The following is a 26,192-nucleotide window of genomic DNA, read 5'->3' as shown; positions in this document are numbered from 1 at the left end:
AGTCCTCGACTCCCTTCAGGACCAAAGAAGATAGGCTCGCACGCAAAAAGCAAAAGGTGGACACTTGGCGTACGGAAAGCTGGTGATATGCGACAGGGTGCAGTCTTTTCGCCCTTGCCGTGTTTAAACCAGCGTCAGAAGCAACGTTGCCAGGGCTTATCTGCTTTGGCCGCATAATCTGTCTTTAATAACCTTGATAAAGATAACAGTTGTCGCCGCACACGTAGCAAACAACTCACGTCCTCACGTCATTATTCATGCAATTGTGCGAGTCAGACAGTTGAGCGTTCCTTTCGGATATCTATCTAAATTTCTTTTGGCAAGATTACAAAACAAACAAGCAAAACCAATTCACATTAAGATCACTGAATGACAAACAACAGGCATAAGTTTACTCGCTCAGAAGAAAAGTGACAAAAGAATAACCGCGCATTCAACGAGTGCTGGTCGCAAACTCGCTTGCAAATGCGGAACGTGACGCATATCAAAATGATCTTGGGCTCCAGCCGTTTTGCTTCTTTCTGTAAGAATATAGCACGAGGCAACAGGCTTCTCATAACACCGACCGCTGTTATCAGAAGTCTGTTCAAAAGGCATGGCGAGATGCCAAGGAAGACGACGAGACCGTCTCCACAATCAGCCACCAGGCGACTAAACAGTTCGCAGGTTTCCACGTTTGCTACGCCAGAGATTTAACTTGCTGTGTCTCAGGAGTGCATGAGGGAAGAAATATGTTGTTGACAGCCGCTCTAGTCGTCTTCATAGTGACGCCACTCGTCGCATTGCTCTTGTAAGTAAATCAACAGAAGCACGAAAACTTTTTTCTTGTAATAATATAAAGAGATTGTATATTCATAACAGCAGGGGCAGCCTCATAACAGCAGGGGCAGCCCTAAGTGCTCTTCGCTGTCACGCAAATGTAGGAGAGATGTACTATGTCCCAGATACGTAATTATCAGTAATACTGTCTGCCAGCTTTTCGTACGCGCCATTATTCTGGTCAGATTTTTGCACACTGCTATGTTCATGGTACAGATAAGAAGTACAGATCGTACGGATGGTACGTGTACTTTTGCCATTAATTTCTTTAAGCCACAATAAAGTGTAAGTGGGGTTTTTTTATGCGAGACTACCGGGCTGAGCGTGCGAGTCTTGGTTCGTGGGTACAGTGCCAGAAGAGCTGGCTTGTTTGTAGAATAAAAGACGCCACAAAATACATGTGCGCGTCAGTTTAAAATTGTAGTATACCCTTATGAAATTATTCCAAGCATGGCGTGTCGTCTCATTTCTTTTCTCACAAAAGATGGCGCCGGCATCATTTTTCCTACTTCAAAAGGATCGGTATACCAGGCCCAAAGCCAAGTATTATTTGGGGAAATATTGGCGAGTACCACTCCATGGTAAGAGAAGCCATTGCATATAGCTCTAAAGAAATTTCGCTAAGAGATGCTGCTCCATGCTAGAATATTGCTTCGATTCCAGTGATTGGAACAGTGTAGAGAAATAAATTCTTGCGAGAAATTACTATGCTTGCGACAACTCTGCTTTAGGCGAAGAGTAGCCAGTCGCTAGGGATAGAGAAATAATGAAAACGTGGGCATTTTCCTCCTCACCAGAACCGTGTAGTGTCTCACTTGACGCCCATGTTGGCTTTTCTGCAGAATCGTGAAGTTAAGCCTGTGAAACCAACTATACAAGCAGTTAGGAACTCGTCTTTAAAAAATAGCGGGAGCGTCGGTTTGGATTATCGTTAGAACAAATGTACTGTACAGCAAACACAAATGGGACTGGGCCACATCTCATATGGTGCACGATTTGTAGTTTCTTTCTGCTTAGCTAGCCTCTTCTGATCTGTCAAGTTGCAGCAAGTCACAACAGAAAGTGCGCTGAGCACGGGAGCGAAGACTTTTTTCAAGTCTTCGACGAATTTCTTTCTCGCTTCTTTCAGCTGTCTACCGCCGCCGCCCAAGCGGGCGTACAAGATGAGGAGAATCAATTAAAAAAAAAAAAAGCTGTTGCACCTCCACTGAGGAAAGGCAGGAAAGAGGAAGGGCAGGGAGGCTAACCTAAAGGGTTTTGTAGACGTCTACACTGAAATGAGGAAAAGGAAAGAAGAGACTTAAAGGGGAAAGACTAAAGCACGAGAGCGATGGGGTAAAATGAAAGGACACCAGATAAGAATCTACATGAAGCGAAGCCACCATCTGTCGCAATAACTCGACGTCCTCAGGAATCAGCATAGTTCTTTGTATGCCTTGAGGCTGCTGAAGGGAGTAAAATCCGAGGATTGAGCCCTTTGTAGAAAGCGGATGTCGGGCAGGTCTAGAGTACAATACAGCGTTGACTTTCAACGCTAAACAGCGGCAATTCAAACGGCTAGCATTCTGTTGCAATGAGGAAAGAGTACCGAGTATTCTTCATAAATATATGAAGCTCAGTGGAGCTGCGGGCGTCTCTTCAGGAACTAACCTGGTGCAGTCTACTTTCAGATACATTTTGTAGCGATAGCTACATTACGCTAGCACTTCGAGCCTACGGCGTTGAGGCGCCGTGGTGGATCCGCCACGTGGTCACGTGGTTGGTCACGTGGTGCGGCGCAGCTGTCGGCGGCGCGGCGAAACCGAATAGGCGAAACCAGAAACGAGGATGAAGGAACGCCCAACGAAACGGAGCGGCGAAAGACTGGCTTTGCAGTTCGACTGAGCGAGTTCCACTCAGCCAGTTGTAGCTATTGCGTCAGTCCAGGTTTAATCAGAGCTAAATCACAGCCAATTTTATTAAAACGGCACTTAATTCTTCCCACCAGAACCAGTACTCTTATAGAGCTTGAGCACAACAGAGTGACTTTACTACAGCAGTAGTTAACTACTGCGCATAATTAATATGACACCAGGTACAGCGTAATAAGCCACTGTAAAAAGACTAATAGGTACATTTAATTGTTTTTACACCTGAATACTGAAGGACAACTGCCGTTTTTTTTTAATCGCCACTCTTTCTACGTAGTCTTATTCTGCAAAAGCTGGTCACAAAATGGGCTTCACGAATATCACCAAAAGTTAGGCAGTAAGCTTGCCAAGAAATTAATAGCAAGAGGTTTGATCAATTTCAGAAGAATGACGAGCAGTGGCGGTATTTATTTGGAATGCGAAATGTGATTCTTCAACAAGATTCTCTAATGAACTGCAGATCATGCTCAAAACTTTCAGGGTCTGCGTAATCGTTATCTTTTCGGCGTAGCTGTAAAGGTACGCTAGAATTTAAAAGCTCAAAGTGCAATTATTGTGCAGTACAGCATTAATGTTGCTCTGTAATTTTATCACCATTTATGCAATTTGCTATGTGAGATCGCGTATTTCTTGCATCATACGAACATCTCGATGTTTTATTTCTGCAACTTTCACAACACAGCCACACTACAAGGTCGTGGAGAAGTGGTTTCAACAATATGGTGACATTTTTGGGTAAGAGTATTTCTTCAGCTACGTATTCTTGCAACTTTTATCATAATTTGAAGAAAAATACTTGATCTTTTGCCATGAACGAGCTCGTGTAATTGCTTATAGGCTTCCATTTCGCGTTATCAGTTTTTTTTAATCTAAAAGCCAGAAATGACTTGTCTGCTTTGAAAATTACAAAATTACTTCAATAAATTAGGTGTATCGTTAAAGTGCTCGTGCGTTTTTGTTACTAGGGTTGCACGATTTTAACGGTTAAGGTGACAATAAGTGGTAAAGAGTCTAGAGTTAGCAAACAGACACTAGTGGAGAAAGTGTACTTTTCACTCGCACAAGACGACTGCAAATGATAGTGTATTTCTCCAAGGGTTGTCTAATACGGAATTGATAACTGATACCTAGGTAAAATTGTATTCACGGTTAACGGTTCGTCTTTTTGCGTTCTTTAACACAGAATACGTACCAACTAGCCCAACCACTCACGTTAAAGCTGTAAAACTGTGAAATAGTTTTTTTAAAGGCATTTCAAATATGCGATGAAAGAACTATATTTCTAGTGAATTTAATTTTTTGGCCGCACAGTGTTCATGCTACTGTGATGCTCTACATATTATCGCAACTAACCGGCCTAGAATTCGCAGGTTTTTTAACGGAGATGTGCCTTTCGTCGTTCTTAAGGACCTTGACTTCATCGACTACATATTCGTACGAAACTTCCAGAACTTCACCGATCGTGGCGTGAGTGTTAAAAAACAACTGTCATTTGGCTCGTTGCACCATTTTACACACTACCAATGGGAAAAATTCTGTTTGCTTAGCTGGAACAACAATTACAGCTGTTTATGGGTTCAACATCATTTGAAAAGCCCCACTTTGTGAGGCATAACAGAAAAGTATGTGATAATATGGCGAAGCGAAAATGAGCCTGTAAGGTAAACTTCAGTCCTCACTCAGTTGGAAAGTAAACGGCTCGCGCAGTTGAGAGAAAAATATTTAAATTTCCAAGCTTAACATAATTCAATAAAGTTCTATTAAAACTCGGACAGCAATATTATTTAGGGTATATCAGACACAGTGAATCTTATCTCACCGTTTCTTGTCTTGCGTTACGACGCTTCATTGATAAAAGATTGGATTCCATTCCTTGCTGAAATTTATTGACAATAAATATCTTCACGTAATTCTGATGTTGGTTCTCTTCGCTGTTATAATTATATGTAAAGGGCGTATTACCCGAACCGTACACGCAACCGCATTTGGTAGTTTGGGGCTGCGATGAAAAGACTGAGAAGTAAAAAGACCAAGCCTACTGCCTTTGCGAAGAACAGGCTATGCAAATTTACTGACAACTTGAATTTAAACAGGACAAATCAGAGAGAAAAAATATTCTACCGCTAATTCACGTCTTATGCACAAATGCAACGAGGTGCGCTTTTCTCTTCGTGTGTTGTTGATTGGCATGTTGTTACAAGTACACAATCGGCAGATTTCATACTTCCGCCTCGTTAAATGTTGGCGTTAGCTGCAGTTAATGCATTAGCATTATAACGCCCACTGTAGCAAAATGAAGCAAACTGAAGCAGTTTTGATCCATAATGTATCAATATAGAGTTACGGTTTTATATTTCACTGACTGGCAACAGGCGTTTGCAGGCTTTCTGATTCACCGCTTGCGATTGGAAGCAGCCTACATGAAACGCTTTATACGCGCGCATAGAACTGGCCGGGAAGACAGCCCACAATGTGTGGAGACCATGATGACGAGAATGTAGCTGACCTTTTATTGGAATGTTCAGAATATGACGATTACAGGACAGGCGTGAAGAGGCGACTGACAGCCTTGAAAGAAGGCCATTAGGTCTCTAGAAAAGTGAATAGGCTCATATCCGGCGCGTGCGCTGCAGAAATGAGCAATTAGGGCGCTGAAATCATTCCTCGAGAACAGGAGCACATGCACTTGGAACTTACTAGATGTCTCATTAATTGCTATCTTTTTACTATACAGCCACTAGCCCGCTCAATCGGTGTATCGCGATTATCTCCACTGTATTTTCAGTGCCCGCTTGCTCGTGTCGGCCTCGCCAGTTCATGAGTGCGATGGTTGTGTGACCACCAATTTTTGAGTTTTCTCCACGTGTCTGTGATTAGGTGTGTATGCCGAGGTTTATTATGATGCTCTTATGACCTTCCCTGTTGCAAACCTCTTATGTACTTGCTTATTGTTGCGCTCCTATGTCCCTGCCGATTGCTCTTGTTGTTAACCTGTTGTTTTGTTTTGTTGACCTTTATATCGTCCGTACGAGTAGTTTCGTTCACTATGTGAGTAGCTGGTGCCGCTGCCAAGCACCAACCTGTCCCATAATGTCCATGTAAATAAAAAACAGCGCCATGGATCTTTACGTGGAAAATTTTACGCAGCACAGAAACGCACATAAGATGTTTTTCAGCAGCGCAAAGCAGAATAACAACAGAGCTGACTAAAGAGAAGAACACCAATGTGCAAAAAAAGAACAAGCAGATATATGTTGTTATAAACAAAGGTGCGTTAGTGGCCTGCCCGTCTAATTCTCTGCCGTCGTGTTTTTTGCACTGCCTTTAAGGTAAAGATATACTAGGGCGCGCTGAAAAAAACAAGCAACAATTTTTTACAAATCATTCGCATTACATAACTGAAAACCAAACATCTGTCACTATATTTTTATACTTTTGTTTTATTTGTCACATACCACCCGTTTAACAGTGAAGATATTTCCTACGATCGGGAAGCTTGAAAATTACCGTTCGGTAAGCATCCAATTCAGACCTCAAGAAACAGTAACGCTTTGTTTCAATGATCTACTTTGATGTCTCGGACCACTTGGCCCCGCATTTAGTCTTCCAATATCCGGCAGTTGAAAGTCCGAAAAAGCCAGAGCAGAGCTGTGAGGCGGGTGAAAATCTTTCAACCCCATTATGTCAGTTTTCTTCGGCATTAAGCGAGCAGCGTGGAAGCATGGATATTCGTGCTGCAACATCAGTTTTATTGTTGGTCCCTTAACACGCCTCGCTCGACCGAGTTCCTTTGATGTTTGACTGTATTGAGCAAAATATATTGTTTTTCCAGGTTCAGTGAAATCAACTGAAATGAGACCTTCCAGTCCCCGGAAGAGTGGGGACAAGACTTCATCGGCTGATGCATATTTTTTTCTTCCTTTGTTGACGAAGAGTTTGAGTGCTGCAATTCCATGCTCGGTAGGTTCGTTTGAGGAACGAAGTTGTAAACAGGCTTTGAATACCTGTCACACTGCACAGCAGCAAATTATCTTCGTTTCATTGTCGTTGGAGGAGCTCTGAACTGATGGTTTCAGACTGAGCTTTGGTTAATAGGCGTGGAACGCACGGGGCACAAATTCTCCGAAAGTCTAAAGCTCCAAGCCTCGAGCCGTATTACTATTTCCTTTATTGTTACCTGCCTGTCTTCATTGACGAAAGTACTAGTGGTCTCCTTGTAGGCTTCTCTCGGGGCTGTTCGCGGGCGAGAACTTTCAATGTTTGTAGATGTTCCCCTGCCCTTCTGTCTGAGATGCCGGACACATCATGTATGCCTCAGCTAAAGTATGGGACACCAACAGCAAGCTCAAGACCTTTATAAATTTGTAGGACTGAATTTTTTTTGAGGAGGAATTTTTTGACTATGCGTTGATGAAACCAGACATCATGTACTGCATTGTGCCTATAGCGCACTAGCAGATAGATGAGCAACCTCTTAATGACATATAACAATGTATGACCGTAATAATGACATATAAAAATCTATGATTGCACGAGGGATATCCCCACGGACCACCACATCCCGTCCTTGCGTGCATTGAGAGTTGCGTACAAAAAAAAATTGTTGATCATTAGTTTCAGTACAATCTTAGTATGTCCACTGTCACAAAGGTCAATAAGTCTCATTGCTTGACCATAAAATCAACAACATGTATAAACTACTACTTCGCAGCCGCCAAAGTGGCTCACACGGTCATGTTCAACATGTGCTACTTGTGTTCTGCTTCTGATTTGAAAAATGGATGAAGTTCAGTGAAAAAAAAAATAGATTGAAGTTCCCATTTAACTGCGTAACTAAAAAAATAGCAACACCATGACCCTGTACTGGCGCTCTCCACTAACGGTACCGCGCAGCTGAAGTCAGCCCAGAACGGCGCCTTGAGCATGCTAATCGAATAACCTCTCCAGGTGTGGTGAGTTAAAGTAACACTGCTTCGCGCAAGGCTCACGCAAAGCAGAGCATTTCAAAAAACATCGCGCAGTCTCGTACAAAGTGCCGCTACACTGCATTTTTATGCTTCAACGGAGAGAAGAACTGTCCTATTTACGCTTACTGCGAAATCTAAACCTGGCAATGTAAAGACCCACAGTCTAACAGGTGTGCGGCTACATGAGGAAGTTATTGTGTGTACTTGAGTATGCGTGCACAATATATATTTGTATGAATTGAGAGATTAGGCTAATTTTCCTAGTTCAAATACAAAACTTACACAGTTCTTCATAAAAGGCACTTCAGTGACACATTATTGTGGTGAAGTTAATCAAGAGCTTTTATAGAAGCTTGCCGTGTTGTGAGACTGGCGCTGTTTTTCATGTCAGCTGCGCGAATAGCAGTTGTCAGTCAAGAGTTCTGTTGCTAAGGCAAGCGTGCTCTGTCAGTTATACCAGCGGTATTTCTTTCGGCCTTCCTTGTTTTTAATTGCCTTCGCTACAACGATCGCGCACCTGTGAAGCGTTCTTCATGATCTCGATTTTATGATAGTTGGTTCGTGCTGATTTTTCTCTTCTTTTGGTCAACTTGAACGAAATCAGACCTCCCATAATGGACATGCTCTTCAAATAGTTTTGAGGCAGCAGCAACAACAGCTCACTCTGGAGAACAAGAGGTGGTCCTAGCTACCTTGCGGCCCAGCATTACAGAGCTTTGGGCAAGTTGCAACGAAATTTTGAACATTATTAGCATAAGTTTACGCAATTGGCGTTATCACAATATAATTGGTTGTGATGCGAGCAGCGATAGATGCAGGTTAAGGTCAATCTTTTGTTTGTTTCAGGTGATAGCAGGCTTTATTTCGATCTTTTTTTTTCAAAGCTTAGTTTAGAAAGTAGTTTCCGAATTTCTCACATTTCAGTCTCTTCTAAGCTTTGGATAATTTTGTTTCAAAGCTGGTACTAAAATTTTGGTGAGCAATTTCTGCACACTTTCCTGCTGCCACTTTATTTTCCCATTTCAAGAAAGGAAACTTGCTTCAAATTTTCTGGGGTATCGAAGGCGCTTTGAAAACAGGCGCGTTCGCGAAAATCTAGTTGCATGCAATAGTCCGCTGCGCTGTGTTATATGGGCCATCTTTTTAATAGCTTAGGATTTATTGACTAATGTACCATCATGGTGCAGCTAATTTTTGCATTATACCCAACATATACTGAGCCCAAATAGTCATGCCTGTAAATGGCGAGGGGAGGCTGCTAGCACTGGCTCAAACACGCCACCTGCCTCCTAGGTATACCGGTATAGTGGCAGTGGTGGGTTAAATAGCTGCTATTATATCCTCTCTTTAGGAGTTCTACCAAAAGCCACTAAAGATGCTTACTGACAAACTATGGAGAGATTGGGTAAAGAGGTTATTCCTTTGAGTTTGTGTATTGATGTACTCTGAGCGGTGGTGCTAATAAAGCCCCTTCGTGGAGCCAGGAATATACGGACTTACTAGCTCTACTCTGAACACCGGTAATAATTTGAAAAGATTGAAATGAAAATATACTCTTTCCTTCGGTGAAAAAGGGATTACTGTAGAAACAACACATAAGAACAGGGAAAAAAATTCATTCCCAAGCCATAATTCTAGCTGAAGGGCTAAAATAGGTGTAGCGCCCAAACAGCGAGCTCTGTCGACCATCTAAACCAAGCAATATTCTGGCTGCGATTCTGGCAACAATCCCGGGAAGAATAGCACGCATACTTCAACGCGTTTTCCATCCGCAGAACATATCGCCTCTCCAGACTATCGTCAGTGTCCAGCCCTGTGGTTTCGTCTCATCAGCGTTTGGCTATCGGCCTAGACGTGCGTTCGAGCTTTTGCTGAGCAGGCAACTCAAGATACGTGAGGCCCAACGGAGCCGTGCCTTCGCCTGCGCCGCCGGCAAAAGGGAAGGGCTAAAAGGAGGGACCGCGACAGCGACTAAGACTTCTGGCAGCGGTTACGACGGCAAGAACACGCATTGATTAATTAAGTTTTCGTCTGCAGGTAAGTCCTTCCGATGATTCCTTCTGTGCTGTTTTGGTTTCCTTTTATATATTGGTTCAGCGTTCCAAAGCTACTCAAGCTGGGAGGGATGCCGAAGTGGAGAGCTCTGAATAATTTCAACCACCTGGAGTTCTCTAACGTGCACTGACATCGCACAGTACACGAGCCTCTGGCCTTTCGCCTCTGTCGAATTAGGATCGCTGTGGCCGGTACAGAAAATGTGTCTTTAAGGTCAGCAGCCGAGCGCCATAACAAGTGAGCTACAGCAGCCGCTTGATTCCTTCTTGGTAACGCCAGCGTTGCCGCAACTACTGCCAAGTTTATGCTCAGTGTGCTGCTTTCGGGACTATTCATTCAAGCGGACTTTTATATTAATTAATTTTTACACTGCTGCATGGTTTCTCCAGACTATCCCGAGCATAACGGGCATATCGGAACAAAAATTTGAGGCGATCAGATCTCAACGTGGGAATTCGAATGATTGAAAAATTGAATTGAAAATTTGAAAAAAAAAATTAAAAAAAACTCATGGTTTGGCATCCAGTATAGAATTTCTAGAAGCGCTGTTTGAATAGATGCGTGGCGAAAAAGTTCAGCTCAGGGATGAAATATGTTTTAGTGTGGAAAGGCGACGGCAAGACAAAGACCACGAACATGGGCGCTTTTTTTGATAAAAAACAAGAGCATATATATAATAGCAACCAGCCCAACAGTATTGCTCGTGGCAGAAAAAAAAAGCACTCTATGCCCGAAATAATACGCTGCCGAAAAAGACGTTGAGCCCGAACAATATTCTACTTGGAACAACGACAAGGTGAAGAGGGTTGTTTGCACGCAAGAGAAAAACTCATTTGCAGTCTTACAGACTATTCCAAACAAAATTGGTTGCCCAGTAGAGACTTCAGACATCGACGTTCTCCATCGTGTTACAACTAAGACGAAAAATAACATCATTGCCCGAGTCACCTGGCGGAAGGAGCCCGATTTCGTGGCCAAAGAGCGGAAACTTCGTCTCTGCCTTGGTGACATCAGAATACCGACAACAAAAGGCTCGTTTTTTTTTCAAGCTATATTCTCGACAAAATCCAAGTGCATATTTTTATCCACCGATGACTTCAAAACCAAAGCTGGAAAAACTGCTGATAGCCGACAACCCAGACGAAGACAAGCCCTCTTGTCGAAATGCTGACTAGCGGACTGACGCTTCCCCTCTACCTATTGTTCATACAGTTTTGTGCGGCCAAGAATCCCTTCTTGCCTTGTGCGTATTGGTAGCCGAGAGCATCACATCCGAAATGCCTCCGACTTTTTCGCATTCCTTCATTTTTACAGCACCTGCACCATGCATAACACCGCGCTGTGTTTACTGTGTCGTCAGGCTTTGTTTACAGCGAGTTGAACAGTTTTTTTTCGTTTGATAAATATTCTATTTCTGTCCTGCACTTAAAATCGAGCAGTTCGTGCAAATACACCGCCGCGGTGGCCTAGTAGTGTGAGCATCCGCCTCGCATGCGGGAGGATCGGGGTTCGGTCCCCAGTGCCACCCGGTGCCCACAGGTGATTAAATGGGCACAAGCTTTACGCTGGCCTGGTGCTTGGATCATGTGGGGTGAAATGCTTGGGAATCGGTTCTTTGAACCTACCTTGTGTAGATGCAAATGTTTTGAGCCATGGCAATCTTTCGCCAAAAGCTGCCCTTGCGCCATAAAAATTCATGGCCCTCAGTTTGCTCAAGCACTATGCTGATTCTTTAGGTCTCCTTTCGACTCGGTTTTACGTCTTGAATTCTTGAAAGCACAAAAACCTATTTGGCCCAACATCAGAATGTGCTCTGCCTTCGAAGTTATAGTGCCCAATAGTGAAATCGTCAATTAATTTGCCATGGCTGAGCATCCATCTCCGAGATCAAAGAAAAAATAAGACACTAGCTTTTTATTAACATAGCAGAATATGAACACGCCTAGTTCGAGACAAACACTGTTCTTATTAATATGGATAAGACAACAGGCTCCGTTCCTAGCTCGCCCTCATCTTGTGCAATTAATTCCTGTGCCGTCCTCCATGCCATTATGGGAACGTTACCACACAAAAATAAAAATCCTATAAGCATAGGTGACATGAAGACTAATTGACAGCGAATTTCTTTATATCGATAGGAAAATTATCTCTGTTTATCGGTGTCCTTTCTATTGTGCAATTAATTCCTGATCCGCCCTCCATGCCATTATAGAAACTTTAGCTAACGGAAACAAAAATCCCATAATCATTGTTGATATCAGGACTATCAATTCGAATGGCTGATATGCTCATAGGATGGCTCATCAGATGGTTCAATCTCAGTTGCTATTATAGCTTTGGCTTTTGATTATTATTTCCATTACCTTCACGCTGTATTGAGTGTTTCTATGGCACATAATGATCATGCGCTTTCCAGTATTGTATTGCCACAAGATGAAGTTACTTTAATGGCTTGAATAACAGGCAAATATGTTACATTTTCGAGTTCTCAGTTTATTGCAATGTCAGACATGTCTTCTGAAACTAGTCGTACTCAACAAGGACGGGTTATTTGCAGCGTTGTATAATGTCAGTTGGTCCCCCAGTGCAGTTAGAATACGCACAAAAAGAATTTTATCTTTTTATCAACGCTTCAGTCACACTTGACAGCCATTCTCGTAAAGTTAGTAGATAATAACGTTTACATCCCCACATACCCGTGGATGGAAAGGGGGCAGTTAACGCTCCTGCATAAAAAGGTAAATATTTACAAAACACGGCACCTTAATCAACCATCAGACAAAAGTATATTTCTCAGCAGAGCGCAAGAGAGCTAAAAGAACCTTATGCAAAAAAAAAATGGGAATGCGGAAAAGAAAGCGGAAGTATAACAGTGAAATAATTACAGAATTGATCACGAAAGCATAGTCTGCAATAAAGCCAAAGAAATCCATATCTATGATTCCCTCGCAGCAATACGCATCACCTATATGAGACCCGGGCTTTGAAATTTTTGTGAAGAAAATTGAAATCATGCACAACAAATCAGCACATTCCATTTTACCCAGCTTTTATCACATTGGCAGTGCATGTGCGATGCCGTAAAACCTAGGCCTACCACCACTAGTAACGCACCGCAAACTTTGCGCCTCTGCCTCTCACAATTTTTTTTATCATGAAGCAGTGCATGACAAAACTCTCATATCATTCACATCATTTATATATCCTCTGCCTCAGTCACATGCACTAAGTTGAAATAATTTCATATAGCACAAATATTTACTACCTCATTCACACCTCGTGCATCTATAAACTAGAACCATCAACCCTCCTGAGTGGTAACAATTAGACAGTTATCGTTATTCCAATACTTGTTGGGTAATGTCGTTCAATGGTATTTTGTACAATATCAATATTACTTTACGCCGTATTATATTGATGCTTTCTCAGTTGATAAATATTATTGGGACCATAATATTCATATTTTAGTTTCTTGTTATCATACATGCTGTATATTTTCTGCTTTAAATGTTGCTGTACTGACCCCCTCCGTTCTTTAATGTTTTACGTTGAGGGTGCTAATATTAAAAGGCACAAAAATAGCTGATACGAATTGAACAGAAGTACTTCTGTTCAATTTCTTCTTTAACGACGCTCCCTGTTCTCCTACGCTACTTAGCCTCGTTCAGAAACGCTTGCCACGTGCGCTGTTTTGGTATTCAATCTCACCTATTGAAGTTGTCGCTATTATTCTCAACTTAAGGACACGCAAAGTTGTTCTGGACAATGTCTCTCGTAATCACATAAAACTCATTGCGTACTCAATATCTTATATCCTTGATTGATTATTAACATCATGCTTATTCTGGCGCTCTGCAAATTAACTAAAAACAAATAAATACCACTTTTTAAGAATGGTGACCTCACGTTAACAGGGAATTAATGGAGCGTCTGCATAAATATTTTTGTTTCGAAAATAATTCAAAAGCAAATTTAAAATAGGATGAGAATTTAACATCTTTTTGTCTATCCAGTGGGACTGCCGTTCGGCTTACTACACCGAAATTACTCTTGTGGCGTTAACTAATCAGTTAAAAACTGCCATCCAAGAACGCAGTTAGGCGGCATATGTTTTTGTGGACCCACCGAAAGCACTTGATAAAACTGATCACCTTATCATGAAATACAACTAGTTCAGAATTACCTAAAAGACAGAATCCAAGCAAGTATATCAGGCGTCCATTCCTAAACCAAGATAGTTAACACTGTCGTGCCTCAAGGCTCATGATGGCGCCCTTTTCTTCTTTATTGATGTTCTATGTACGTTTAACGACTCCCTGAATTGCTTTGCCTCTTCAAATCGCGTATTTTAGATGTGATAACTAATACTTACTTGGAAAAACGTTTAAATGTCTTAATTTCTAAGCTCAACAACGACTGTACTTTTAAAGCAACAGTTTTAAGGCTCCTGTTCAGCGGAAAAGGAGGCATCGGCGTTGTGCCAAGAAACCCACGTCAGGCCGGCGTTGTGCCGAGAAACACACGTTACGGGTGTATGACTGGAAACGTTTCATGCCCTCTTTGCTTGACGCCGCATAATGGCGCCGGCATGCGGCTACTGCCGGGAAACAGCCGCGATATCATTCACGTCGCAGTCCCAACAGATGACGCTTGAGCAGTATAAGTTTGATCTGTGCGAAGCCTGCGTTCGGGTGGAATGGTCCTTGTGACCATAGTATTTTATAATAAACTCTGACACGTCTCAAACGAAAACTTTTTAATAGGAAAGGCAACGTTTGGAAGCCGTCTCGGCTCCTTGAAGGCTGACTAAGAGCTGTGGCTCGATTCGCTTCTTTAAGTATGCATGGCGAGGGAACAGGAGGCGGAAATAAGGAAAGCGGTGATGTGACGGGTGCCGGGGGGGGGGGGGGGGGGGTGTCATCACAGGTTATAAAACCCAACCAGATAGGCCATTCTCTCTAAATGTTGAGTTTTCAAGCCATGCATTTTGTGTGTGTAGTGCAGTGAGTACTAATGTGTTTCTATATTGAGGGAACATTATGTGCACAATCTCCAATCTGGAAGAGTTAAAACTCAAGAATGTGGTAAAAATGTTGTCATGACTGTGAGAAATGAGCCAGTGCTAACAAAGAACAGTGGTAGTGTGTGAATAGAACGCTGAAGGGAGCCATTAATGCCATGGCTTCATACCATAAAAGGTCTAGCTAAAGTGTCCCCTTAATTTTTGCGAGCTCATGGCATGTCAGCCGATTGCTTGTTGATGCGTCAAACATTAATTTTGTTTAGTTCACATCCCATCAGTTGTCATATGCTTACATCCCGTGAAACTGTCTGTGTAATCATGTCATACTCGTATTGGTCGGTTCCCACTTTAATGACCTCTGCATTGAACTGGAAGAAAACATAAAATTTATTCCTCGCATAGCTAAAGCTAGACCGGTAATTTAATAAGGCGTTATGATTTATTTGGGAGAAAGTGTCGAACTTAGCTATAAAGTACTTCTTTAGATGATACGTTCATGTACTCCACATCATTCATCACATTGTATGCTGGGACCATATTTTGGTGTGCCATCTTCACTCTTTTCAAGTCCCACAAAACCAGCTTGATGGTGTACTAAATTTTAGTTTGTACCATCACAATATGCAAATTTTAATGCAAAACCACGCAATTCTATAGGTAAACTGATTAAATTTTAAGTTAGTGTTTTCTTATTTAGAAAAATCAATCTACCTCCTTCGACCCCCATGTGTTTAGTAAATACTCATGCCACCGGGCTTTCTTAACATTAGGTGCCTACAAATTATGGTATGAAGAGTTCATTTTACATGTGTAGTTTTCTCGTTTACACTACGACGGGATGTTAAATCATAAAATTCCCGTGACTTTTAAAGGAACCTCGAAAGATGCATTTTGTCTACCTTCGCACCTTGTCTGCATTTTGTGTTCCTCTATTTTCTTCTTTATACTGGTGTCTATTTCTACTGTACGTTGATTGTTTTTGAGATACTAACAAAGCGTTTCTATCTACTTTACCTTTAACCTATTGGTATACATTCTACTTATAAGTGGAAGAGGGTTTTTTTTATCTGCATTTTGTGTTCTTTCGGATAACATCAGAGACTGTAATCGTTATGTGTTATCACTTGTTTTTTTCACCTAATTTCTTCGACGTTTGAGTTGCCGCACCTAGCTGATCTGCCTAATGTCTTTATTTGTTGAAAGCGAGCTCCTGTTACAGTTTTGACGACGGGACCTTTTCTAGTATATTAAATATTTGTTTGGCTTTAACACGCTAATAAATACAATTTATGAAAGAAAAGTTTCTAAAACACGACTATTAAAATACAACGCATGACTATACTAAAGGAAACAACCCATGGTGTTGGCGGCTCCTCGCCAGAGAGAGACAAACTGGCCACCGGTGATGAAATCAATCGTTATTCGGGGGATGCTTATCAGAGATATCTTTACAATGAAACGAGATAAGTGCGAGGAATCAGGTGCACTTGTCGCTGCAACCTGACCTGATGACTCGTTGCATTATTTCGCAGGATAACGTTACTTCGCCTATAGGCCAACTTCGTACGCCTAAGAGATATTGAATGCGTCGCTATGTTCACGGTTGCTGCTACGCTGACCCTGCTTCTGGCGGCTTTGGTCGCACTGCTGGTGTAAGTTTACTATCTGCTTGCACACTGTTTCACGCCGTTATGAAATCTACAGGTTGTTAAATCATTGGAAACGAGACCACAGTACTCCTGTGAAGAGGATACGACACAGAGAAACTTTGGGCGTGATGTAGTTGCTAAGCGAAGCATCATCTGTTTAATACTCTCAAATCTAATTAATTGAACTCTTCACCAATTGAGGCATCCTGTGGAACTATTGACGATGGTGTTTACGTTTCGGTCTATGCAAAGTTGCGGGCTTTCCCTTAAAATGTCCGTAGTAAGGAGCGAGGTTTAGGGTTAGTCGGATTAAAACGCTTGACTCCTACAATCAAACAATAAATTAAATCGCATTTAGGGCACCTTTTTTCTAACATTATGTCTACTTAATTCTTCGCTTGCTTCTAGGCTCACTTAAATAACACGTATTTAGGAACTCACTATTTTGTTCAGTGGAACAGCGCTTATCACACAAGAACAAAGACGAAGACGAGATATAAACAAGGGTGATGGCTTTAATCTGGTTTTAATGGACACATCTTGCGGATTATAGAAGAGACATAAAAGTATTCACAATGTTGGAGGGCGATAAAGATACACAACAGCCACGCCGACATTACATCATCTATTCTCACGTAATAAAACTGCTTTCTTTGGAGATAATGCCACTGACGGAACGCTCACGCTGTCATCACTAATCTTCATAGTACGTGAGCCTTGATTATCTCTCTTACTAACTTATCGTTCTGGTTGTGTAGCATGACGTTCTCTGTATATATAGGTTGACACAGACAATCTCGGCAGTGCGTTCCAAGATGTGCTCGCCTGTGGAACATACTGCGGAGATCGCCTCTGTCAACTTATAATTACAGATACCGTCATACTACACAACCAGAATGAGAAACATAAACGAGGCAACATCAATTTTTTAAGCTTGTGGTGACTGTGTGAGAACTCGCTCGGTGGCTTCATCTGAGAACGAAGTGATTTTCCTGAATTAGCGAATATTGACGAGATGATGTCGGCGTTGCTGCTGTGCATTTTATCGCCTTTCAATTTTGTAAATACTTTTGTGTTCTGTACATAATCTCGAAGCAGTGTCCATACAGATATGTGGAAAGTCACCCCCCTTCTGTTTGCCCCGTCTTGGCCTCCGTCCTTGTGTGTAGCGCTGTTCCACTCGACAAAATGTTCAATCTATTATCTCAATTGTCTGTTATATGTTACTTATAATGCGGCATGAGGAAAGCGTTTCTATAAATGCATGAATATACTGACAACCCAAGCTGGAGTCTATAGTTTGCATCATGATGGTAATGTATGCATCAACGTGATATTTTAGGGGTTGTTAGTTGGCCAGTGAACTCAATGACAAAGAGTCAAAAGGGAAGGCTTTTGTTTTCAATAGTCGTTCTTTTCTCCTGAACAACACAAGTATGCTCGCGATCACGCTACTACCCGCTCATACTCGTCCAAACTAACAACGTGTTGTTCAAGAATGAAGCCTGGCGACGAAGGCTGCGGCGCGCTCTGTAACGCCCAAAAATTACGTGTAGTATCTCCATTACGTGGCTCGTCTCGTTCGCGGCGTACACATTCCTTCCTTCCTGTCGTTGTGATAGATGCAGCAAGACTGTGAGTGAATCAGTCGAGCACGTGAAATGGACTTCAAACGCTTTAGGGTGTCAGACATTTTTGCACGCTATCATTATATCCTTTCACTACACTTTTTACCTTCCGTACAGAAGCAGTTTCCATAAAAGAAAAGTCAGAGAAATGGGCTATCAAGCGAAAGATATATGAATTTGCCTTCGAAATTAAGGATGGTAAATACAAAAAACTCAAACCGAGGGACACTTAATAAACAGTGACGTGTTCGCGAAACTCTAAACCTCTACTTCACAGTCTGCAACTTTTTTCTTTCAGCCTACTTAAGGACCAAGACTAATTATTAGGTGTTCATTATTAGGAACGTTCTTTTCGCAATTTCCTCTATGGTGAGACTACACTTTTCACCATTCACCACTAAACATGTTCATTTCATGAAACGAGCACAAAACACAAACTGCTCTCATGTTTGGCATCTTTTTATCTAGGAGTAAATTTTCAATAGCTGATATCTGCAAGTTTATTTTTATTTTAGATGGCGCCGGCGTCACTTTTCTTACTTCGAGAAGATTGGAATACCTGGGCCGAAGCCGAATCTTCTCTGGGGAAACCTCTGGGAATACCAATCCTTGGTGAGAGTTCATGGAGCCACTCTTCCTAAGAAGGACCTGTGAGACCAAATGGCGATACCACCATGACCACCCACTTGAACTAAAAGCTAAACTGCAACTAAAAACTAAACATGAAGAGCTCTTACTGACGTTTGTCGAAGTTTTCATCAGAGGCAGAAAACGGCACAGTACAAAAGAGAAAAGAAAAACAAATATTGCAGCGTCAGCTACACTGGCCGAGGTTGAGCAGTTTCGCCTGGCTCCTGGAGAGCCGTGCTGCGCATGTGCGAGGAGCAGTGACGTCACACGGCGCACAGCTGGGGCGCCGGAGCCGCCACCGCCGCGCGCGCCTCGCCGGTCTGCGCATTCCAGAGGAGTGAGGGGATATCCGGAGCAGACGCACTGGCGCCGGCGCGTGCCCAGCTGTGCGCCTCCGTTGCGCAGTAGCCAAGTCTGACGCTGCGCCGGAGCCGCTTGATAGCGCCTCTCATATTGTGCGCATGCGCGGAGGTATCAGTGGGGGTATACATATAGCGGGGCGTTTGCCAGTGTGGTATAGCATTAGCGAAGGAGAGCGAAATTGCTGCTCAGCGGCAATTGATGCTCAGCGGCTCAGCGTAGCTCACTTTACGTATATCCTGGCATAGCCGAGATAAGCAACTGCTAAATTTTTTAAACATTTGATCAAGTACAAAATTTCAATCATTCCATAAATGCATCATAGGGATAACGCTGTTTATTAAATTAAAAATGTTTTAGAATGACTTTGGCGGTATGAATGAAGGAGCATGTCATTCTTCCGGTTCCTTCTACCAATAAAATGTATTACAGCGCGAAAAATGAAAACAAACAGCAAGTGTACATTACATTTTATAACTATTATTAGTAAAATCTCTTATGCAGTCTTTGAAGCGGACGTTTGCTCTATGACTACGTGCTGAGTAATTAAATGCGATATTCTTGCAATAATCGCCATAAAAAGATTTTGCTTAAGCTATAGCGTATAAATATTTTTACTGAGAAAATGTTACTTACGCCGTGGAAAAATCTAGGCATTATTTTGATCAAAACTTTCTCTTTTCTGAAAATTTGCAGCCACAGTACAAGGTTTTTGAGAAGTGGTTCCAAAAGTACGGAGATGTCTTTGGGTAACGTATTATTTATATATTTTGGACATCTAGTTGTTCAGCGCGAGCTGACCCACGTGACCCACTAGTTATGCTTTGCCGCGCAAAAACTATCGGCCAGTGAAGTAGCTGAACCTGGCTTTATTCAGGCACGGCCAGGTCAATAAGCTAGTTCGCGTGCTATGGCAAATGAAAATTGCCATCAAGGCGGTGAACGAGAAGCCAGGCAATATCAAGAGCTTTTATGTCCATGCACCCGTCATAGGGTTACACCAGCTCTATCTTCACAAGAAGCCTTGCACTAGTGGTACACGCGGCACTAAATAATCAATCATCATCATCATCAGCCCTACTACACCCACTGCAGGGCAAAGGCCTCTCCCATGTCTCTCCAATTAACCCTATCCTTTGCCAGCTGCATCCACCCTTTGCCTGCAAACTTCTTAATCTCATCCGCCCATCTAACCTTCTGCCGCCCCCTGCTACGCTTACTTTCTCTTGGAACCCACTCCGTTACCCTTAAAGACCAGCGGTTATCTTGCCTTCGCATTACATGCCCTGCCCAAGCCCATTTCTTTGTCTTGATTTCGACTAGGATGTCATTAACCCGTGTTTGTTCCCTCACCCACTCTGCCCGCTTCCGATCTCTTAACGTTACACCTATCATTTTTCTTTCCATGGCTCTCTGCGTTGTCCTTAACTTAAGCTGAACTCTTTTCGTTAGCCTCCACGTTTCTGCCCCGTAGGTGAGTACCGGTAAGATTATGCTGTTGTACACTTTCCTCTTGAGGGAAATTGGTAAACTGCCACTCATGATCTGCGAGAATTTGCCATATGCGCTCCACCCCATTCTTATCCTTCTAGTTATCTCCCTCTCATGATCCGGATCAGCTGTCACTACCTGCCCTAAGTAGACGTATTCCGGCACAATTTCTAGGCTCTCGCTGCCAATTGTGAACTGTTGTTCCCTTGCTAGGCTGTTGAACATTACCTTGGTTTTCTGCATGTTAATTTTTAGACCCATCGATCTGCTCTGCCTGTCTAACTCGTTGATCATGATTTGCAGTTCACCTCCTGAGTGACTCAGCAAGGCAATGTCATCAGCAAATCTCAGATTATTTAGGTATTTTCCATTTATTCTTATTCCCAACTGTTCCCAATTCAGGCCTCGAAATACCTCCTGCAAACATGCGGTGAACAGCATTGGCGAGATCGTGTCTCCTTGCCTGACGCCCTTCCTTATTGGAATTTTATTGCTGACTTTATGGAGGACTATAGTAGCTGTGCAGTTGCTATATATATCTTCCAGTATTTTGACATAAGGCTCTTCTACCCCCTGATTACGCAATGCCTGTATGACTGCTGAGGTTTCCACTGAGTCGAATGCTTTCTCGTAATCAATGAAAGCTATATATAGAGGTTGGTTATATTCTGCGCATTTCTTTATCACCTGATTGATGGTGTGAATATGATCTATTGTAGAATATCCTTTACGAAAGCCTGCCTGATCATTTGATTGATTAAAGTCTAACGTTGCCCTGACTCTATTAGCGATTACCTTAGTAAATACTTTGTAGGCAACGAATAGTAAGCTGATCGGCCTGTAATTTTTCAAGTCCTTGGCGTCTCCCTTCTTATGAATTAAGATAATGTTTGCATTCTTCCAAGCTTCTGGTACAGTCGAGGTCATAAGGCATTGCGTATACAGGGTGGCTAGTTTTTCTAGCACGATGTCCCCTCCATCCATCAACAGATCTGCTGTTACCTGATCCTCCCCAGCTGCTTTTCCCCTTTTCATTGCTTCTAAGGCTTTCTTTACTTCATCTTTCGTTACTGGCGGGATGACGCATTGCTGTGCACTGCTGTCTTTCTCATTAGCGTTCTGATTACATTGGCTACTGTACAGGTCTGTGTAGAACTCTTCGGCTACGTTAACTATCTTATCCATATTGCTAATGACATTGCCCTGCTTGTCTCTTAATGCATACATCTGGTTTTTACCTATGCCTAGTTTCCTCTTCACTGTTTTTAGGCTACCTCCGTTCTTTAGAGCATGCTCGATTCTCTCCATATTAAACTTCCTTATGTCGGCTACCTTGCGCTTATTTATTAACTTTGATAGCTCCGTTAGTTCTATTCTATCGGTAGTGTTAGATGCCTTCATGTTTTGGCGCTTCTTAATCAGATCTTTCGTCACCTGAGATAGCTTCCCGGTATCTTTTCGAACTGTCCTACCGCCTACTTCTACTGCGCACTCCGTAATTATTGATGTCAGGTTATCGTGCATTGAATGAACATCAAGATCATCTTCCTCAGTTAAAGCCGAGTATCTGTTTTGCAGCGCTATCCTAAACTCCTGTGCTTTCCTTCTTACGGCTAACTCGTTAATGGTCTTCTTCTTCGCTAGCTTCTTCCGTTCCCTCTTCAAGTCTAGGCTAATTCTAGACCTTACCATTCTATGGTCGCTGCAACGCACCCTTCCGAGGACGGCCACATCCTGAATGATGCGAGGTTTAGCGCATAGTATGAAGTCTATTTCATTTTTAATCTCACCATTGGGGCTCTTCCAGGTCCACTTCCTGTTTTCTCGTTTGCGGAAGAAGGTATTCATGATCCGTAAATTATTTCTATCCGCGAATTCGACTAATAACTCTCCCCTGCTATTTCTAGAGCCTATCCCATAGTCACCTACCGCGTGGTCGTCAGCCTGCTTCTTGCCCACCTTCGCATTGAAGTCGCCCATCAGTACAGTGTACTGCGATTTTACTCTATTCATTGCTGATTCTACGTCCTCAAAGAAGCTTTCAACGGTCTGGTCATCATGGCTGGATGTGGGTGCGTAGGCCTGCACTACTTTCAGCTTGTACCTCCTATTCAGCCTAATTACTATAGCTGCTACCCTCTCGTTAATACTGTAGAACTCCTCTACGTTGCCAGCTATATCCTTATTAATGAGGAAACCCACACCTAGTTCTCGTCTACCCTCTAACCCGCGATAGCACAGTATGTGTCCGTCCTTTAGTACTGTATACGCCTCACCTGTCCTCCTAACTTCGCTAAGCCCTATCACATCCCATTTAATTCTCAATCAATACGTATGTTTTAACTTGGAAAGATTAGACAAACTCTTTAAAGCCTATTATACCCAACCTACATGGGTTATGCTCTTTTGAGCACATAATTTTTCTATTCATTTGTTTCTGGTTTAGGTTGCACATGCAAACCAAGAAGGAGCAGAACAAAAGGCGTTATAGAACTCGTGACTAAAGCTTGCCCTCCTGTTTTATACTTCGAACCTTTATTTCCCACGAACTCAGAAAAGAGTAACTAATCATTACAGGTTAAAAAGTATAGAAGTGTGCTTAGCTTCTAATGTGTCCCCAAGATTGGATGTGGTGGCATATTCTATAGATTTCTTTTCCCGCCTCATTCCTTCAAACTTCATTAACCGTCAGCCCTGTCACAGATGCACAGCTGGTAGGGGATTGAGAGATAAGAAAATTACTAATCTGAGATAGATTCGTTACGAAGTAAGACCCTAGATTGAACAAAGAAATTTTCATGTTGTCTTGTATACATATTTCCGCGAAGCATATTTACGCTTTCCGAAGCACATAAGGACATTGCGGACATAGCTGTTCAAGAGACGGCACTAATGTCGCATGGAACGAATTCGTTCAAGTTCACTTTTTTTTTCAGTTATGCCACGGGGAGAAAATGATTTGTATACTGCGGGTCGCAGGGGTGGCCTTGTATTCACGCAGAAATTCCACTGGCAGCGGAGATTCCTCCTCCCCCATGACCTCGCAGCCGACGGCGCGTTGGACTTGAACGCCGCTGTCATGTCCTAGAAACACGTGCGCGAGGCTGTGTACAAGCGAAAATGCAGCTGGCAGGGCGACCTTCAACGCTTGAGTTTAGGACTAACTAGGTTTTCGTAACTCTTCGCATTGGTTAGTTCCCATGGCACAACTGTGCATCCTCAAATGTGTGACCCGTTTAGAATGTGTTGCCTGCCTTATGTTACTTCAGTAGAAAAATTCGCATTAGTTTCTTGCTAGAAACCTGCTAACTAGACATTGCAACTTGCTACTTAAGGCATAAAAGAAAGTTAATTACAGTAAACTTTAGTTTTTAACACAGCGTCCCATCATAGCCTCCAGACCCTGCCAATGTTTATGCATGTTGTAGTTCATTTCATTCTGCTCAAAAGGCCTTGGCACTTCTACTGAATGCTGCTGTGTACGCATTTCCTCAACGTATTAAGCACTGCTTTTGCACGCTAGTCATGTCCATAAAACGTTCCAGGGGAGTCTATTTTATACCAAGCTGTCTCATGAAGTCTTGCTGTGTCTGCATGATTTGAATTTAGAAGTGTTGCGTTACTGCAGTTGTCAGGAAAGTCTTAGAAAATAATTTGTATTAAACAACGCGGTTACACAGCATTTGTTTCCTGTATTCACTGTTCTACTTACCGGGGAACTCTCGACAAAGGAAGTTACCACAGGAGACAATAACCGACAGTGTTCACTGGTTCTTCCGAATAGAGTGGAACAACATTGTTCTGTTTTAATTTTTTTATAAATGCATTTCTGTTGTCATGCTGCAGTTCAGCGGCATTTCGCAAAAACGAACAAAGGTGACAGACAGGCCACATAAGTGAGAGGCTTGAGCATTTAATGTAGACCACCTTTCGCTTTAAAAACGCAGATTCTCAGAGCCTGCGGCCATTTTTTGTATTTTGTTTGCGGACGAGAATTTTTTTAGCTGCCAACCGGCAAGTTTAGAAACCGGTTAAAGGAACTCTGCTATGACACCATGTGTGACACCTTAGCGGGGCTGGTGAGGCGTTAACAGCGGGAACGCCTGTGTAGAGTGCAACTGTACCTGCGCCTGCGCATATCAGTATACGTCCTCAGCCGCATCCTCCTTTTTTTTTGTTGCGAAGAAGGGATATGTGTGACAGGAGAAAGGACATAGTTTTTGATGCGCTCCCAGGTAGCCTCCCAACGCAAGCGGCGCTCGCTTCTAGGAAGCACAGGCTGCCGTACCGCGCGGCCTTCTAGACGAACAGCAACCCTGAAGGAAAAGCGCAGCCGGAGCGCTTGTCTGCTCTTTATTGGTGCTTTCCTTTTTATTGAAAGATTACTCAGGTTATCGACCCGAGCTGAAAAAACGAAGCGCTTCCCAGTACAAAGTCTGTTTGGGGGGGGGGGGGGGGGGATGGGGGGGGGGGTTGGTTTAGGGCAATTTACGCACCCAAGTAGCCGGCCACTGAAGAGCGCCCATATTCACAGTTTTCTATTATGTGATGCTTGCTTTCCTTTTACTTGTGTATTTGCAACACACACAAAAATGATGGTGTCAAAGCCGCTGGGGCTGTCGCAGTAAACATACACAGGAAGCCTACCAAGGAACGAGTATAAAGCAATTGCGATAGATTACGTACTTTGATATCAGGGCAGTAAGATACACTAGAAGGTAAGTAGCAATTCGAATCACTGACACTATCTTGTATGAGACATGGAAACAACGAAAAGAATAGTTCTCTTTAGTAAGACCACAGGTTGGGCTATTTGGTGAATGTTCACGGGGGGCAAGCACTAGAGGTTTATTTTCTGATGAATATTATTACAAGAGCAGGGTAATGAGTCAGCATCGAAGGGAGCTACCTATAAGGTAGAGTAAATTTTGGACCAAAAAGATGTTGCACTAGGAACTGACATACGATAAAGACGACTGGAGTTTGCGGTGCTTTGTTCTTCAGATTTTTTACTTAAATCGCATCTCGTTCTGCATGTCCCCGTTTTGTATAATGCTGAAACAAAAATCACGGTTCTAACAACAGCTTAAATAATGCTTCGACAGATGTTTCGAACTACATGCCTGTCAAAATATTCAGAAGACAGCAAGCCCTCAGCGACTGCTACGTTCATTCTCACATTAGAGTGTGCCCTAGTGCTGTAATTCGTATTGTTATTCATATTCACTAACAATACTGTTCACATGCGCTAGACGATTAACCTCCTGACCTTGCACATGAGCTGTCAAGGAGCTGAGAAAAGAAGCAGACTAGTTTTCACCTTTATTCATCGCTGCCCCATCCTCACTCAACAGTCACACCGCGACTTAGATGTCGCATCACATTTCTTGACACGTATGCGACCATATTGATTGCAGGCTAACGGGCGTATCACGACGTTCAGAATTTGGAGCGGTGAAATTAACAGATTCTTAAACTTCTCAGCAGGGCTGTATCGTCGGTTTTCTGTCAAAAAGGTGTGTTTGGTACATAACCGACGTGAGGTTAAAAGTGGCAGTCGTTGACGAAGAGTCTAACTTGAGCGTACCCTCTTTTTAATCGAAAGAAGCAGAGACATGCTAGGCAGAACGACACGACTTTTCATCTCTCCTTCACCGCTG

The 26,192-nt window shown here is 42.7% G+C and overlaps 1 protein-coding gene across 3 annotated transcripts in view; it reads left to right on the top strand.

The window, feature by feature from the left end:
• Nucleotides 1–7,582: 7,582 nt before the first annotated feature.
• LOC144128768 (cytochrome P450 3A14-like) overlaps nt 7,583–26,192 on the top strand; it is a 38,299-nt gene continuing 19,689 nt past the window's right edge. For 2 of the 3 annotated variants that reach the window (XR_013313824.1, XM_077662442.1), the window contains exons 1-4: nt 9,594–9,733; nt 16,307–16,426; nt 18,567–18,663; nt 19,738–19,790. Coding sequence is in view for 2 of the 3 variants with exons in the window: in XM_077662442.1 (XP_077518568.1) it covers nt 16,368–16,426; nt 18,567–18,663; nt 19,738–19,790 (209 nt within the window). In the remaining variant the exon portion in view is untranslated. Of the gene's footprint in view, nt 8,417–9,471; nt 9,734–16,306; nt 16,427–18,566; nt 18,664–19,737; nt 19,791–26,192 lie in introns of those variants that run through there. The other variant, XM_077662441.1, reaches the window with a different exon arrangement.

The sequence above is a fragment of the Amblyomma americanum genome, chromosome 4 (assembly GCF_052857255.1).
Source record: "Amblyomma americanum isolate KBUSLIRL-KWMA chromosome 4, ASM5285725v1, whole genome shotgun sequence".
Classification (NCBI taxonomy): Eukaryota; Metazoa; Arthropoda; class Arachnida; order Ixodida; family Ixodidae; genus Amblyomma; species Amblyomma americanum.
Note: the sequence above shows the minus strand (reverse complement) of the source record. Positions and strands in the feature narration are given on the sequence as shown.